Below are 13,901 nucleotides of genomic sequence, written 5' to 3'. Positions count from 1 at the left end.
CGGCAACTACTTTATTATTTTCAAATGCAAACTCTTTGCATTTAGTTTGCTATTTTACAATTTTACAAACTAGGTATAAAAGACCATAAATAAATGACATAAGTTATGTGTACCTAAAGTTCATGAAGGGAAAAAAAATACCTTGACAAATTAAAACAAAATAGAAAAATCTCTATGTCTAACTCAAGAGATCGCTCAAATTTTGGAACATGTCTGAACCAAGCATTGTTCTGTTAATTTCTTCTTCAGTATGAACTAAATTATAATATGCCTTATACATTCTAATTTTAACCACAGTCCTTGCATATTCCAACATGCTTGGAGTGATACAAAAAATAAATGCACTCTTCAGTGTGTACCAATGCTTGATGTTGTTTGGAGAATGTTAAAGAAGTGAAAATATTGCTTCTAGAACTTTCTTTTACTTGTCAGAATTTAAGTGTCTTCAGACAAATATTGAGGCTATAAGTGTGTATGGATTAATACACATATCCTTCACAGATTGAATACAAGAGGTCTCGAAAACACACACCAGCAGTGTAGTGAGCATAACTTTTCTTTAAAATAACTTTTTAAAACACACCAAAACATTTCATTCTTAAGATTGTTAAAAATAATTTGGGGGCCAGCGAACACATGGTGAAGCTACTTGATTTGGTGCAGGGGAACAGCTTAATGCTGTCTAATGATTTAGCATCTGAGTACGTCTTCGCATCTGAGCTCACTAGGGCAGCATTCGTTCCTGGGGCTAAATACAGCACCTGAAGTTGGTCTCCTGCCCTGACCTCCGGGGAAAGAAAACCCACTCAGAGATTCAACCTCATTTCTTTATACATATTTTTTCAGGCATCAATGCATAGGCACATCCCTTTAGAAATATATTAAAGTCCCCAAAAAGGGGTGAATTAACTTTGTCACTCTGGCATAGTTATGAGAATACAATGCCATACACCCTGTCAGAATGTGATAAATATTTCTTGATGATTTTCTCTACTTATCCAACAATATAAGGTTTGGAATCTTTTTTTTTTTCCCCCATTTTTCCCTGATTTGATGTTATAGCTTATATAAATGGCCACAGTTTCTGCAACCATAGCTTAGAATAAGCAAGGCAGCCACTCCGATTATGAAAATTGGCAGTACGTTGGCTGGATTTTGGTATACATTATCAGATCAAAACTGAATCTTCACACACTGGACCTCAGATTCCGGAAGGCTGATGCACTTTTGAGGGCCACAGAAGTTAGCTGCATATTCATAACAGTCGAACTTTCCGTGTAAGTTGGGAACCTGAAGTTGCTTGAGGTCATTTCATCCCTACTATGCTAACCTCAAGAGTCACTGGCATGTATTTTTCTGTGATATTGGGAGACAAAGTATTAATCCAGGACACATCATCTCAAAGCCGACACACGCGTCTACGTTCATCTCCAAAAGTATGTGAGTTGCATATATTTGTTCGCATTCAACACGTCCATTTATGCAGGAAAACAAAGGCTACTTGTATTCCATTTGGGGTTACTAGACAAATTCCATCCCCTTCTCTCCCTCCACCAAGGAACTGGTGATTCAGATGAGGAGTTCAATCAGAATTCGTGATTTTGATGATGGGTTGTCACCTGAATGGATTTATATTCTAAAATCACTCCACCGCTAAGGTGAAAATGCCTCTGTCCAAAGCTGTAGGATGACTTACTAAGGTTAGCGTGGCTGCTACAAGATACACTTATAGATACAGGACATTTAACACTTCCGGGTTGTCCTTCTAAGGGGATGGGGCACGGTTTCCAGGCCCACTATCTCACGTGGCTCTTCATCTCAGAACTGGTGGCAGACCAGACCTCTCCGCGTGTAGCATTCCGCAACATTCACAGGCAGTTCTAAGCATGAGGTTATATACTCACACACACGTACACACGCGTACACACACACACACACACCTATGTACACACATCAAAAGAGATAGTCAGCTCATATTTAGTCTAGGAAAAAAATATATTTATATCACTGCGATGGCACACCCTGGGTAAAACGTTACTTCAGCAATGCATATCGTAGGCAGCTCACAGGAACTGGCTTTGTTTTGTGTGGTGGCACCGGACCTGGTGTCCATGGTAAAACCTGTAGCCTTCGGTCACTTGCTGCCACACCAGTGCAGCAGGGACATACAGAAATGAGCTATGGAAATACATATAAATAAAACCAAAGGAGCTGGGAAACAGGGGCTCTGCAGAGCTGGTGCTGCCAGACAGGACATTCCTCAGTGCAATTGGAGAACAGATGCTGAAGCTTGAATGTTTGCCATTCCTTTCACCGGGAAAGGGGATTTGAAAGTCAGAAATGTATTCTTTTCAGGAATGAGTGTTGTTTCATCAGCGTCTTTGCTCCAGAACTGGCATAGTAGAAGCAGAAGAAACACGTTTAGGAGGAACTGAGGAGGGTGTGTTCTGTTTGCTTCTGTGGGCTTTGTAATCAAAAGGAAGGGCTGTGAGGCCAAGATAGCAGAATGTACTCCCTGGAGAGAAAAGAACAAGACTTCAGACAAAACATCAACCTATCTCGCCAGCCAGTTGTCAACCCGTATAAGTACAGAGAAGGCAGGATGGCTCGGTAAGGAGTCCAGGGAGAATATCATAGATTCTTACTTTCCTCCTCTGAAAAAAATGATAACTATAATAATAAAAATGTTTACTAACAGCTTCATTATTATAACTCAGAGTAAGATACTATTCATATCCCTATTATATGGATGAGGATATGGAAACACAGAGAGGTTAAAAAACCTGCCTGTGTTCGTACGTTCTGAAGTAGCAGAGCTGGGATTAGAATCCATACAGTCTGAGTGAACAGCCAAACTTTACCCACTATGGAAACAGCCTTTCTTTGAAATAAAAATTCTGAACTGTTATGGTCCATTTGTGCAAGAAGGGCTTAGAGCTGCTGAAAGGATGCAAATTGTACTACTCTAAAAAGTCAGTTGTTCCAAAGAGGGAAATTGTGTATTTTAGGGACACATCTGGAAACATCCCAATCCACCAATATTCAACAATATGATTGAAAAAATGCCAGCTACGAAATAAAAGGCATTGGATGTTTTTCGTAAAGAGAAAGTAACTTCTAACGAATGGGACTATCTAATTAGTAAAGGATCCGTGCAATCTGCATGTAACAGGTAGAGAGAGGGAACCCGGGGCCATGGGCACAGTGAGGGAGGTCTTGGGGACTGAAGTCCACCAAGAGACAGTCGCAGCCGCCCCATCAGCCTAGATTCTAACAAGGCTGGCACCATGCAAAGGAACCACGGTCCTCTCATTCATCAAATAATCAACTCAAGCCAAAAGAAGCAACTCCTCTTCTTTCCTTTTGATAACTTTCCATCAAGGTTGCTCTTGGACTATATCTTCCACCACAGTGGCCGTGTTTGGCAGTTGGTGGCCTCAAGTGTAGAGCAAAAATTCAGACCAAAGTGCGTCTTATTACAGATAATTTTCCTTATTTTATCAAACCAATTTATCTGCTCGTTTTGTATATGTGCGTTGTTTATTGTGTGAGGGAGATACATCAAATTTAGTTTCTTGGAGGTAAATGACCATTACTTAGACTTGTAGAAAATACTTTAGTCTACCTGGAGAAAGTAATAAAATTTTTGTATAAAATATTCAGATAGACATTACTTCTTAAGCAACTTAAAATTATAAATGTGGGTAAGGACATAACTACCAAGGTCTTCAGGTAGTCACTTGTAAACATCATTCATTTTTGACAATTATGAAAAAAAATTAAAGAAAAAGGATCAGATCTATTTTTCCGACTCTTTCTTCTCTGGAAATCAGTACTCTATCGAACATAGTATTTTAAACCTGAACGTGCAGGGATTCCATCAGACAGACATGTATTCACATGAAAGACAAAGTGAACACAAATTTGACCTTAGAGACTCTGAAGGAGAATAACCAACTCCATATGGATATACACACTTTTTGAAGGTGATTTTCTTTTGCTACTTAGAGGAGAAAGGGTCATCTCAAAAACACGTTTGTCCTGTTTGTGTCTGCCAACTCCCTTCTTCACTAAATGCCTGGATATAAATATATTTGTAATATTCAGTGGGCTATTTGGATACTCAGTGCGTATATGAAAAAAGTGTGGGAATGTGGAGGCTTATATCTAGTTGATGTCAGAATAAAAGGGAGAAAAATAAACCTTTTCTTCCTTGAATTCAAGTAACCCCTTTATCGTGAGGAATTGCTTGAACAGAGACCAGACAAAGCATGTGGTCTGTGTGGGATCAGGAGTGAAAGATGTGACTTTCATGGTGACTAAATAAACAAAAGCTTTGTTCCTTTGAGTCAGTCATGAAGACATCAAAGTGTCTTTATCATCCAGTTCTTTTCATTGCAATGGAGTCTTACTTGTACATTTCATTCTTCCCAATTATAAAATAACAATTTCATACATTTCAAGGTTAAATAATACAGGAGTGATTTGATAGGTCTACCACCTTCTGTATAGATACACATCTACCCCGCAAACCCTCATACATCCATTGAAAGTGAAGAAGCTTCATCTGGATAGCTCCCTACTGCTGCACTTCATTTCACCCCGCTCTGGCCTGCTGCAAAAAAACGTTTGGGTTCACAAGTGAAAGATGGGTGAATAACACTTGGGAAACCTTGGAGGAAGAGTACTCCTTTCTTCTGTGAAGTTCAGTGTGTTCTACAAAGGATTAGTTCATATACACAACAACACCATGTGTTAGGAAAGGTGTTATTGTTAAAGTGTCATTATCGCTAATTTACAGGTGGAGGAACTGAGTTATAAAGAAACACAGAGTGAACTTCCCACTGTCAACATCTCGGTTGGTTTTGGAATCCAAGCAGTCTGGATGCCAGAGTCTGGCTCCACACCCTGAGAAACAATACAAATTCCTGTTGTCCTCACATCTCTCTTTCAATGTGCATGACTTCCTGGAAGCAGTGGAGTTCCACTTTTACTGCTACTGGATATTATTTTAGACACACAGAAAGCCTTTTTTTGGTCTTTCCATTGGCCTGGACTCTAACTCAGACAATGTGTAAAAGTTAAGATTCAGAAAGCCATCTCTGAATGAATTTCATATTCCACCTTTTCCTCGGTTCTCAACTGAATATTTCATTTGCAGAGATACCTGCTAAGATGTAACAAATCCACTCCAACACCGTACGTTACGTTAACATGTTAGGACATCTTAGAATTGACACACTCTCTTTTTAAAAACGTTCTGCTTTGACTATGTTCAATGTTTAGAAAAATACCTCAAGTCTTAAGCTGTTAATTGTAAGAAAGCAAAACTTTTAATTATTCAATGCGTGCAAGGTAACATTCTCTTTTTACTCACAAGATAACACTATAATGCTACCTTATTTGAATTGGACTGTGGGGACTGAAAACAGAATATCCCACAGCTTTACAGAAGAAAAAAAAATAATTTATTTTAAAAGCAAGCGAACCTCCCCAACATTTGTCAACTTTTAACATGAATATCGAGAACTCCCCGACTTCAGCAAAAGCGGTGATAAAACAGAAATTCTTGGAGAAGTTTAAAAAACAAATTTCACATTCCTTCTGAACAGAAAAGTTTTCACAACTAATGTTGCAAAAAGGTTTTTACTAAACTGTCATGATTTGACAGCATCAAATTTAACATTCCTTGCTCTATAAGGATAAAACCAAGGGGGGAGAAAGGTCATTAAAATCAGCCAAGCTTTTCTTTAAAAGTGATAAAAATGGAAGAGTTAAAAATTTGTCCAGTCAAAAAAGTTAGGCTGGGCTTCCCTAGTGGCGCAGTGGTCGAGAATCCGCCTGCCAATGCAGGGGACACGGGTTCGAGCCCTGGTCTGGGAAGATCCCACATGCCGCGGAGCAACTAGGCCTGTGAGCCACAACTACTGATTATTTGCTTCTAGGAATGAACAGAGTCATTTAAATTCACGTGTTTTAAGAAGAAATTCCGGGATTAAAATAGAAGTACCTAAGGCTAATGGGCTTGATGGATGAAAAGTCTATTTTTTTAGTAGGTCACTTTCTGATAATGAGTCAGTCAAGGTGACTTCCAAGTCTCACCATTGACATCTAGGTAAATCCTCCTTGGCTGACCCAGTTTGGTACAGGGGCTACTGGAGCAGGACAGGAACACTCCTGGGCATGTATCCGGAAAAACCACACTTTGAAAAGATACAGGCACCCAATTGATACATACACACACACACACACACACACACACACACAGTGGAATATTACTTAGCCATAAAGAGAATAAAATAATACCATTTGCAGCAATATTGATGGACCTAGAGATTATCACACTAAGTGAAGTAAGTCAGAGAAAGACAAATACCATATGATATCGCTTATATGTGGAATCTAAAAAAAATGATACAAATGAACTTATTTATAAAACAGAAACAGACTCACAGACTTCAAAAACAAACTTATGGTTACCAAAGGGGAAAGGGGTGGGGGAGGGATAAGTTAGGAGGCTGGGATTAACACATACACACTACTGTATATAAAACAGGTAACCAACAAGGACCTACTGTATAGCACAGGGAACTCTACTCAGTATTCTGTAATAACCTCTGTGGGAAAAGAATCTGAAAAACAGTGGATATATGTACATGTATAACTGAATCGCTTTGCTGTACACCTGAAACTAACACAACATTGTAAGTCAACTATACTCCAATATAAAATAAAAATTAAATTAAAAAAAAAAGAAGGAAAAAAAAATGAAACTCATGGAAAGACCCTCCAGTACTCCTTAACTGAAGCAAATTCTCCAAAGAATGGGGCATGTGCATGACCCAACAAGGTTAGAGGTTACTACCCAGTACCCAAAAGATGCTCAGTAGGCATCTGTGGCAGGAACGAAGGGCACCAAAGGACAAGAGGACCCTCATAGTATGAAAGAAAGCACAGCCAGTGGAGGTCTAGATGCCAACCTGACCTCATATAGTTCCTATTTCACTTCTTCCTGGAAGAACAGTAGAGAAGCCATACTGCTTTGGGTCTCCTCTCCCAATGTCAAGAGGACTGAAATCTTAAAAAAAACCCCAAACTACCTGATAGCCATGAAAGATATTTACTGCTCAGTGTTTCAAATAAGAAAGTTTCAAAAAAAAAAAGCTTTCATTGGAGAAGGACTCATTGCTGGTTCTTTTGTCTTACCTTGTAGATTTGGGTTTGCTTCTTTAAAGGAGGAAAGTATGAAACTTCCCTACACAAGATTGTCACAATCCACTATCCATAAGGTAGTTACGATAAGTTTGTAGAGTCCCCAGATAAGACTTATATGGCACAGCCTCGGGCCCAAAGAAACAGACCTCGTTTGTCCAGGTAGGGGGTATGGTGCTTGGGTTTTATTATTATTATTATTATTTTAAAATCCACTTTCCTTTTCTCTCCAGCCCCGCGTGTCTGCATAATCCACCAGGTGGCCCAAGCACCAAGCGGCAACACCGATGAGTCACATGACGTTCACCTAGGTTTTATCCCCGGTACGAACCAAGCCTTAAAAGTTTAACTGAGTCTTTCAAAAATGGACATGGTCTTCATTCCAGTGAAAGAAGGATGGACTGTAATTTATGCCACAAACAAAACACTACGGTTGTAATTCCAAATGGAGAGAAGATCAAGGATGTCTTGGAGAAGCTCAGTGTCTGGCAGCAAATACGGCATTGAAACCGGAGGCGGTGTTCTATTTATATAGGTACATGTATTTTACAAATTGGTGATGGATGGATGGACTTCTGAGAAACAATTTGTTCCAGGTCTAATTCAAATGATGGTTGTCATTTCTGTAAGCCCCACAGTTTCAGCAATCTGTACACCAAGCAACACTGCAGATATTTTTTTTTCCTTTAATTTCAGAGGGCGAAGACGAAGTAAAAAAAGTGCAGTTCTTCAATTAAAGTGCATGGATGAGGTAAACTAATTTCAAGAGTTTTGAGTTTATTCAATACTGGCTCAGACTGGAACCATTCTGCCGTGTATCTGCTGCATTTGGGTTCTCATTGCCTGGACACTGCTCAAGATCTTATTCTGGTGTGTGATAGCTGTGATGCCAATTCTGGCCAGGTCACTGTAAGTAGGGGGAGAAAAGAGTGGGAGAGGAAAACGTGATGAGGGCTGAGAATCTCTTTTCTGGGCTTCATGCAGACATGCATTTGAATCAGCCACAGTTAATACAGCACAACAAGGCAGGTGTGTTAAAATGTTTAATTAAGCAATTGAATGCAACAATGTAGGTGCTTTATGGAGGCTGTGCAAAATTACACCCAGTCAAGCAAAATGAAAGGCATTCCAGTTTTCTTTTCTTTTAAAAAATGAGTAGGGCGCTTATGCAGCTCAAAGCAAAAGAAGCAAAATACTATGAAATCTAGATTTACCCTTTCGTGTTACATCGCTGAGTACTTACTCCTGGTTCATGTGCACTACAGCCTCTAGTGTGGTATAACCAGCAGCAGTGAAGTTATCCTTATACCGGTCCATTTTAATGGCCTGGAGCCAATCGCCCACCGATACCACGGTGGAGAATTCGGGGGAGCTTGGATCCAACAAGGCAGTGTTAGGTCTGGAAATGGAACGAGCAAGTGTAGACAGACAAGAATTATTAGAGAGACAGCCTGACTCAGAAGTCAAATGGTCTAAGACAGGCGAGGGGAACCGAAGCACCAAGAATGGGCTTTAGATGGAATCACCAACGTCAAATGTCATCATGTGATTTTTCGCCCCTAATTTCATAAAGCTGCAAAAGCATGTCTCAATCACCCTATTTGTTCTTAACTTCATTTCCCACATTTGTTTTATGTGGACCTCTTAATGCATGAAGGATCAGAGCAGGTCTTTTAACATCCTAGCCTGTGGTAAAGATTGGGGGAGCCCTTGTGGCTGAAACCAGCTCAGTCTTTGAAGGAAGGGTCCAGTCCCCGCCAGCACTGAATATCACAGACTTTAGTTCAGCAACTATGGAAACCCTAGTGAAGGATGAGTAAGGAAAACTGTGAGCTTGCAACCTGCCAGACTTGATGGAAGCAGAGAAAACAGCGAGAGTTCAAGTCCGGCATGCTTCCAGCCAGGTTTGCAGGCAGGCTCAGTGCATTCAAACAAACTTGGGACAGCAGGGAGTTAATCCTCTCTTTAATCAATGCAGCCTGACCAGCACGTGTGCCAAGACTGGCAGGAAGAATGGCCACTTTGATCACTGTTTGGATTGTGGAATGTGCTTCTCGTTTTCCCTTGCTGGGGCTCCTAAAAGAATCATTTCAACAAATTCCAAGCACTTCTTATTAACTTATTTATTAGTTGATGCATTTCTCAGGCCAGGTGTTTTACATTAGATCACTGTCAAGAGGGACTAGAGTTCAAGGCAAGTATTCTGTCATCCCTCACGATACTGATACACAATAAATAATGTATTTCTGGGAAGTATTTATTAAGAGAATTATAGTCATCTTCATCTCAAACTACATAATAATCATAAGGTAGACATTAACAGGGTATTTTATACCACCTTTATTATAATTACCTGTATAGCAACCTTGCTACTTGTTAAGTTCTATTTTCTTGAACTCCCTTTCCCTAGAAATTACAGAATGTGGTTGATCTTAACATTTTGACCTGATTTTCACCCTGAGACTACGCTGCTCGAATACGAACGTTTAAATCGGAATTATGTCATCACTACTGAATTTTCAACCAAAAAAATCCTTTTCTTGTAAAAACAAAATTAAGTCCCTCTAGTGGCTTAACTTTCTACATAGTAGAATTAATCCGATCCATTTTTCATTTTAATTGTTACCTAAATTATCTTGGTTTGCATTACCTCTTTTTTTATATGGATATGTTAAGAAAGACTGGCTTTATCAACCAGTTTTGTGTTCAAATAACAGCTTGTCTTTGTGACCTTTGTCTTTTTGTCCATTATTTCAATTAAATCCGATTTTCTGAGTAAAATTCTGCAGATTTTTATGGTAAGAATCATCAAGATTTCATTCTTTTCCCAATTTTGAGCCAATAACAAACACTGCCACATAGAATTTTAGATATTAGTGTTGAATGTTTACCAGGAATATGAATGAACAAAAACCAAAAGTTTGCATTTACTTCTAACTTTAAGCCAAAGCATTAAAAGGGCCACATGGAGGCTCTAGGTACCTGACAAGGTCAAAATGACCTTAGAATGAAAATACCCTTACTCAGTAATGAATGAACTCTAAGGGTCATTCCCAAGCTTGTTCTGGAAGTCTTTGTGCTCTTTGTGGAACACTGTGACATTTGCCTAATTTTGTGCTGAATCACATACCATGTTACCTTCCATTATCAGCAAGCAGTAAGAAGCATCAAAGCTCTTAAGTACCATCAATGAGAAAAATCTCGAAGTGAGAAAAGTGTGCCCAATTTGTTCTGTACTTTGGTGCAAATCACACATTCTACAATGTTAGCAACTGAAGAGTTTATACCAGCAGGAGAAGCCCCAAGTACCAAAGAACCTTCGGACAAAATAACGTGGCATCTGTAGCTGGAGATAAAAAGCTGGAGGAGTTTTGGAATCAAAGAAACTAGCTTTTGGAATCAAAGAAACTAGCTACACCTGGAAAAGAGGCCTTAGTGCCATCTATTTTCACCCTCTTGGAGAAGAGAAGAACCAAAAATAGACCAGAAATGATGGGGGATTTTATTTAGGTCACATAGCTACCAGTGGCAGAAGGAAGATGTGAATTCAGCCCAGTGTTATTTCAGGAGAGCACGGTCGTTAACTCTTTGTATGGTGGCTAGTGGTACAGGATCTGAAAGCCTGAGAGAACACAGGGTATCTCTGCTGTTCACTCGCAATTCTTTTCCTCACATATGTTAATGGTAAGCATACTCCTTCTCCTCCAATCTGTAGGCTAAGTTTTCAAGAAAAAGACTGGAGAGAGCATCCTAGTGCTGGCCAAGACTGGAAGGGCTTAGATACTAGGGGGAAAATGTCTTCCTACCTTTAACTCAGGGTCTTGATGAAAGAGAAGACTTTGAGAAGCACACATCTGGAGATGAGTAGATGCCTCTCCTCCTGCGGGCCTGAATCACCTAATCTTATTATGCCTGTCTTCTTAAACCATTTAACTCCTAACAATGGTCAATGGGACTGGTACCTAGGTAGCCTGGATCTTATACCAGTAAAGCCCAATTTCCAGGTAGAAAAGTTCCTACTGAATTAATTATAAGACCTGCGGTATCTTTATCTTCTTTCTGGACTGAAATGCTTCTTTTTGCTCTTTTCAATGAAGTAACTACCTATTTTACAGGTGATTCAATCATTTTAGTTTTTAAAACTCTTCTCAAATATTCATCTGCATGCTTTGTAACTCAATCAGTTTTTAACTTGGTCCTGTTTCCTTCCCCTCTTGAAAGACTCAGCAAAGAGCAACTTTAAGAACTGAAACCCAGGAATCTCTTGCTACAATTCACACTTTATTGAGTCGACTTAAAGATGTCTTCGAATCCTTATTTTTTGCTAACTCCATGTTGCTTCCCCTTTCAAAATACAGCATCTAGTAACCTGACCATCTTACAAAAGTACATTTCATCCATCTTCCTAAGTTTTCAGGTCCAGCCTCACAAAATAAGCACTCGAGCTATTCCTTTGTTGTTGCTGTTGTTTTAAATTTGTTTTTCTGACTTCTGTTTGAGGCCTGACAAGTACTAGGGTCTTCAAAATGGTGAAAAGAGCTACCATAAATACTCAAGGAGGAAGAAGCCACCCAGGCTGCAGACAGCTGTGAAGTGGCCTCTGACCAGAAGGCGGGAATTAAAGCGAGTCACCTCTTGCCTGCCATCTCTGATGTATTCTTTCATACATCAGTATTAAGTAAGCACGGCTGACCTGGAGCTCTCGGTCCCCGTCCTCTTCAAGCTGTTGGGATTGCGGATGAGTTTGTCCAACATGTTGACAATCTGCCCATATTTAGGCCTGTCGCTTCTCTCCTTCTGCCAACAGTCTAGCATGAGCTGGTGGAGTGCAATGGGGCAGTCCATCGGAGGGGGCAGCCGATAGCCTTCCTCGATGGCCTTAATCACCTACCGAAAAAACAAAACAAAACCAGAAACCCAGAATGGTACGTTAAGCTGCCAAGCAAGCTGTTGTCAGAGGTTCACCCTCCTGCCCAGCAAGTTTCCTGTCCATTAAGCTGCCAGCAAGCTGGAGCATGGGAACAGCTCCAATTCTTTCACAGAAGCCAGAGCTGGACCTGAGTATTGCTGGCCACAGGGCAGGGAAGCCAGCTGTTGCTATGAGGGGTTCTCAAATGGTAGACAACGCCCATCTGAAACTCCGAAGTGAAGAAGCATCAATGTTTCAAAGCGGTTAGAACCTAATCAGATCAACCACATGGTGTTGGCCTGGCCTCCAGAGACCACAGGGCGATGACCCTCTCATTCGTCTATCAGCTAAACACTCTGAGCAAAAGAGACTCTAGCTTAGTGTTAAAGGCGTTCCTTAGGAAGCATTAATAGTTGCCTACAAAACAGAAGTCCCTTTGCATCACTTTAAGCCTCTGTACTCTTACTCAGACAGCTGGTGGGTCAATACCAGAGCCCAACTTCCAGACCTTCCAATCCAGAAGACACTACCTCTCTCAGAAATAGCACATCCCTCAACCCCTCCAGATGTGCCGCCATTTTTAGTTTTGGAAGACCAAAATACACCAGTTTACCAATTCTGTATCTCTTTCTTGGTCTCAGCTGGCTGTCAACTGACCCTGTTAAAGGCGCTCAAAACTAGATTTAAAAATTTTTAAATAATTAACAAAAACCTTCCTTGGGGCATTTATATTTTAAAGAGGACCCTTGCACATCTAAGGAAAGAAGTGATAATGATAGGTGATAATTGCCTCCCGCCCAGAGCGGGCCTCCTGCCTAATAAGCCATAAATCATTCCACGGGCTTTCTTCTAATTCTAATTTTTCTAATCTATCTTCACAGGTATTACAGCATTTCTTATTGGCTTTTCTCTAAATCCCCCTTCTTCAGGGTGTGAATTCCAATAACACAATATGATACGACTCATGCCAAATTTAAAAAGCAGAATTACTTCTTAATTTCTTGGCTACTCATAAGCTGGGTTTACGGGTATCCTATGAGATTCTGGAGGGGATTTTCTTTGGGGATTTTTAAAAGTTTTAATTGCTTTAAATCCGTCCTTTTTCTCCCCCTACTAAAATGACAGCTCCTAGTGAGACCACCACTGGCTGCAGCCATCTCAGTGATCATGACAGAGTCCCCCTGAGGCGGGTCTATTACTGCTCAATGACCGGCCTTCAAGAGAAAATAATCAGTTCAGTTGGGTCCAGTTTATACGTACCAGTATAACTGTGGTTCTTTTAACCAGGATACCGTTTCAGTTTAACAATCATCTTGTGATTTATTAAGCCCTCTGAACCCTTTTCTCCCATGTATTTTTTGCCAGCCTCCTACTGTATTAGTATTAATTTACTTCTCCTTCTAAAGTAGACTTCTATATGCTATCTAACTGAACGTGATTCTATTTATTTCTGGCAATGACATTAGGTCAGTTTGATCCTCTGACTTTCTTTTCTCTTTCCAGGTGCATGGTGTTGACTCTGGACTTGATGAAAACTTTTTACGTCGAATTGATGAGAATGCAAGCAACATTGGGCTGATGCCAGGTTAACACAATTTGTGACAAACCCTCAGACTTCTTAGTATTCTTTCATTAGCTCCCGATCCACTGCCAGCTTGGAAGATGGCTTGTGGGTTAACAAAGCATATTTTCTCAGTTTACTGCTGAATGTTTTGTGGGGGGCGGGGGGGAGGCCAGGATTAAAACAAACAAAAAACTTGATAAATTTGACATCTTCTTA

General features: G+C 40.1%; 1 protein-coding gene across 2 annotated transcripts in view; it reads right to left on the bottom strand.

Annotated features, from left to right (window-relative positions):
- Positions 1-22: 22 nt before the first annotated feature.
- The window catches only part of EPHA4 (EPH receptor A4), a 144,408-nt gene continuing 130,529 nt past the window's right edge, over positions 23-13,901 (bottom strand). Inside the window, exons 15-17 of one of the 2 annotated variants that reach the window (XM_024763269.1) lie at positions 11,906-12,099; positions 8,456-8,611; positions 7,898-8,119 (exon numbers count right to left, since the gene is read on the bottom strand). In XM_024763269.1, coding sequence (XP_024619037.1) covers positions 8,005-8,119; positions 8,456-8,611; positions 11,906-12,099 — 465 coding nt within the window. In that variant the 3' untranslated portion in view covers positions 7,898-8,004. Of the gene's footprint in view, positions 2,516-7,897; positions 8,120-8,455; positions 8,612-11,905; positions 12,100-13,901 lie in introns of those variants that run through there. The other variant, XM_024763270.1, reaches the window with a different exon arrangement.

Source organism: Neophocaena asiaeorientalis, unplaced genomic scaffold (assembly GCF_003031525.2).
Source record: "Neophocaena asiaeorientalis asiaeorientalis breed wild unplaced genomic scaffold, Neophocaena_asiaeorientalis_V1.1 scaffold86, whole genome shotgun sequence".
Classification (NCBI taxonomy): domain Eukaryota; kingdom Metazoa; phylum Chordata; class Mammalia; order Artiodactyla; family Phocoenidae; genus Neophocaena; species Neophocaena asiaeorientalis.
Note: the sequence above shows the minus strand (reverse complement) of the source record. Positions and strands in the feature narration are given on the sequence as shown.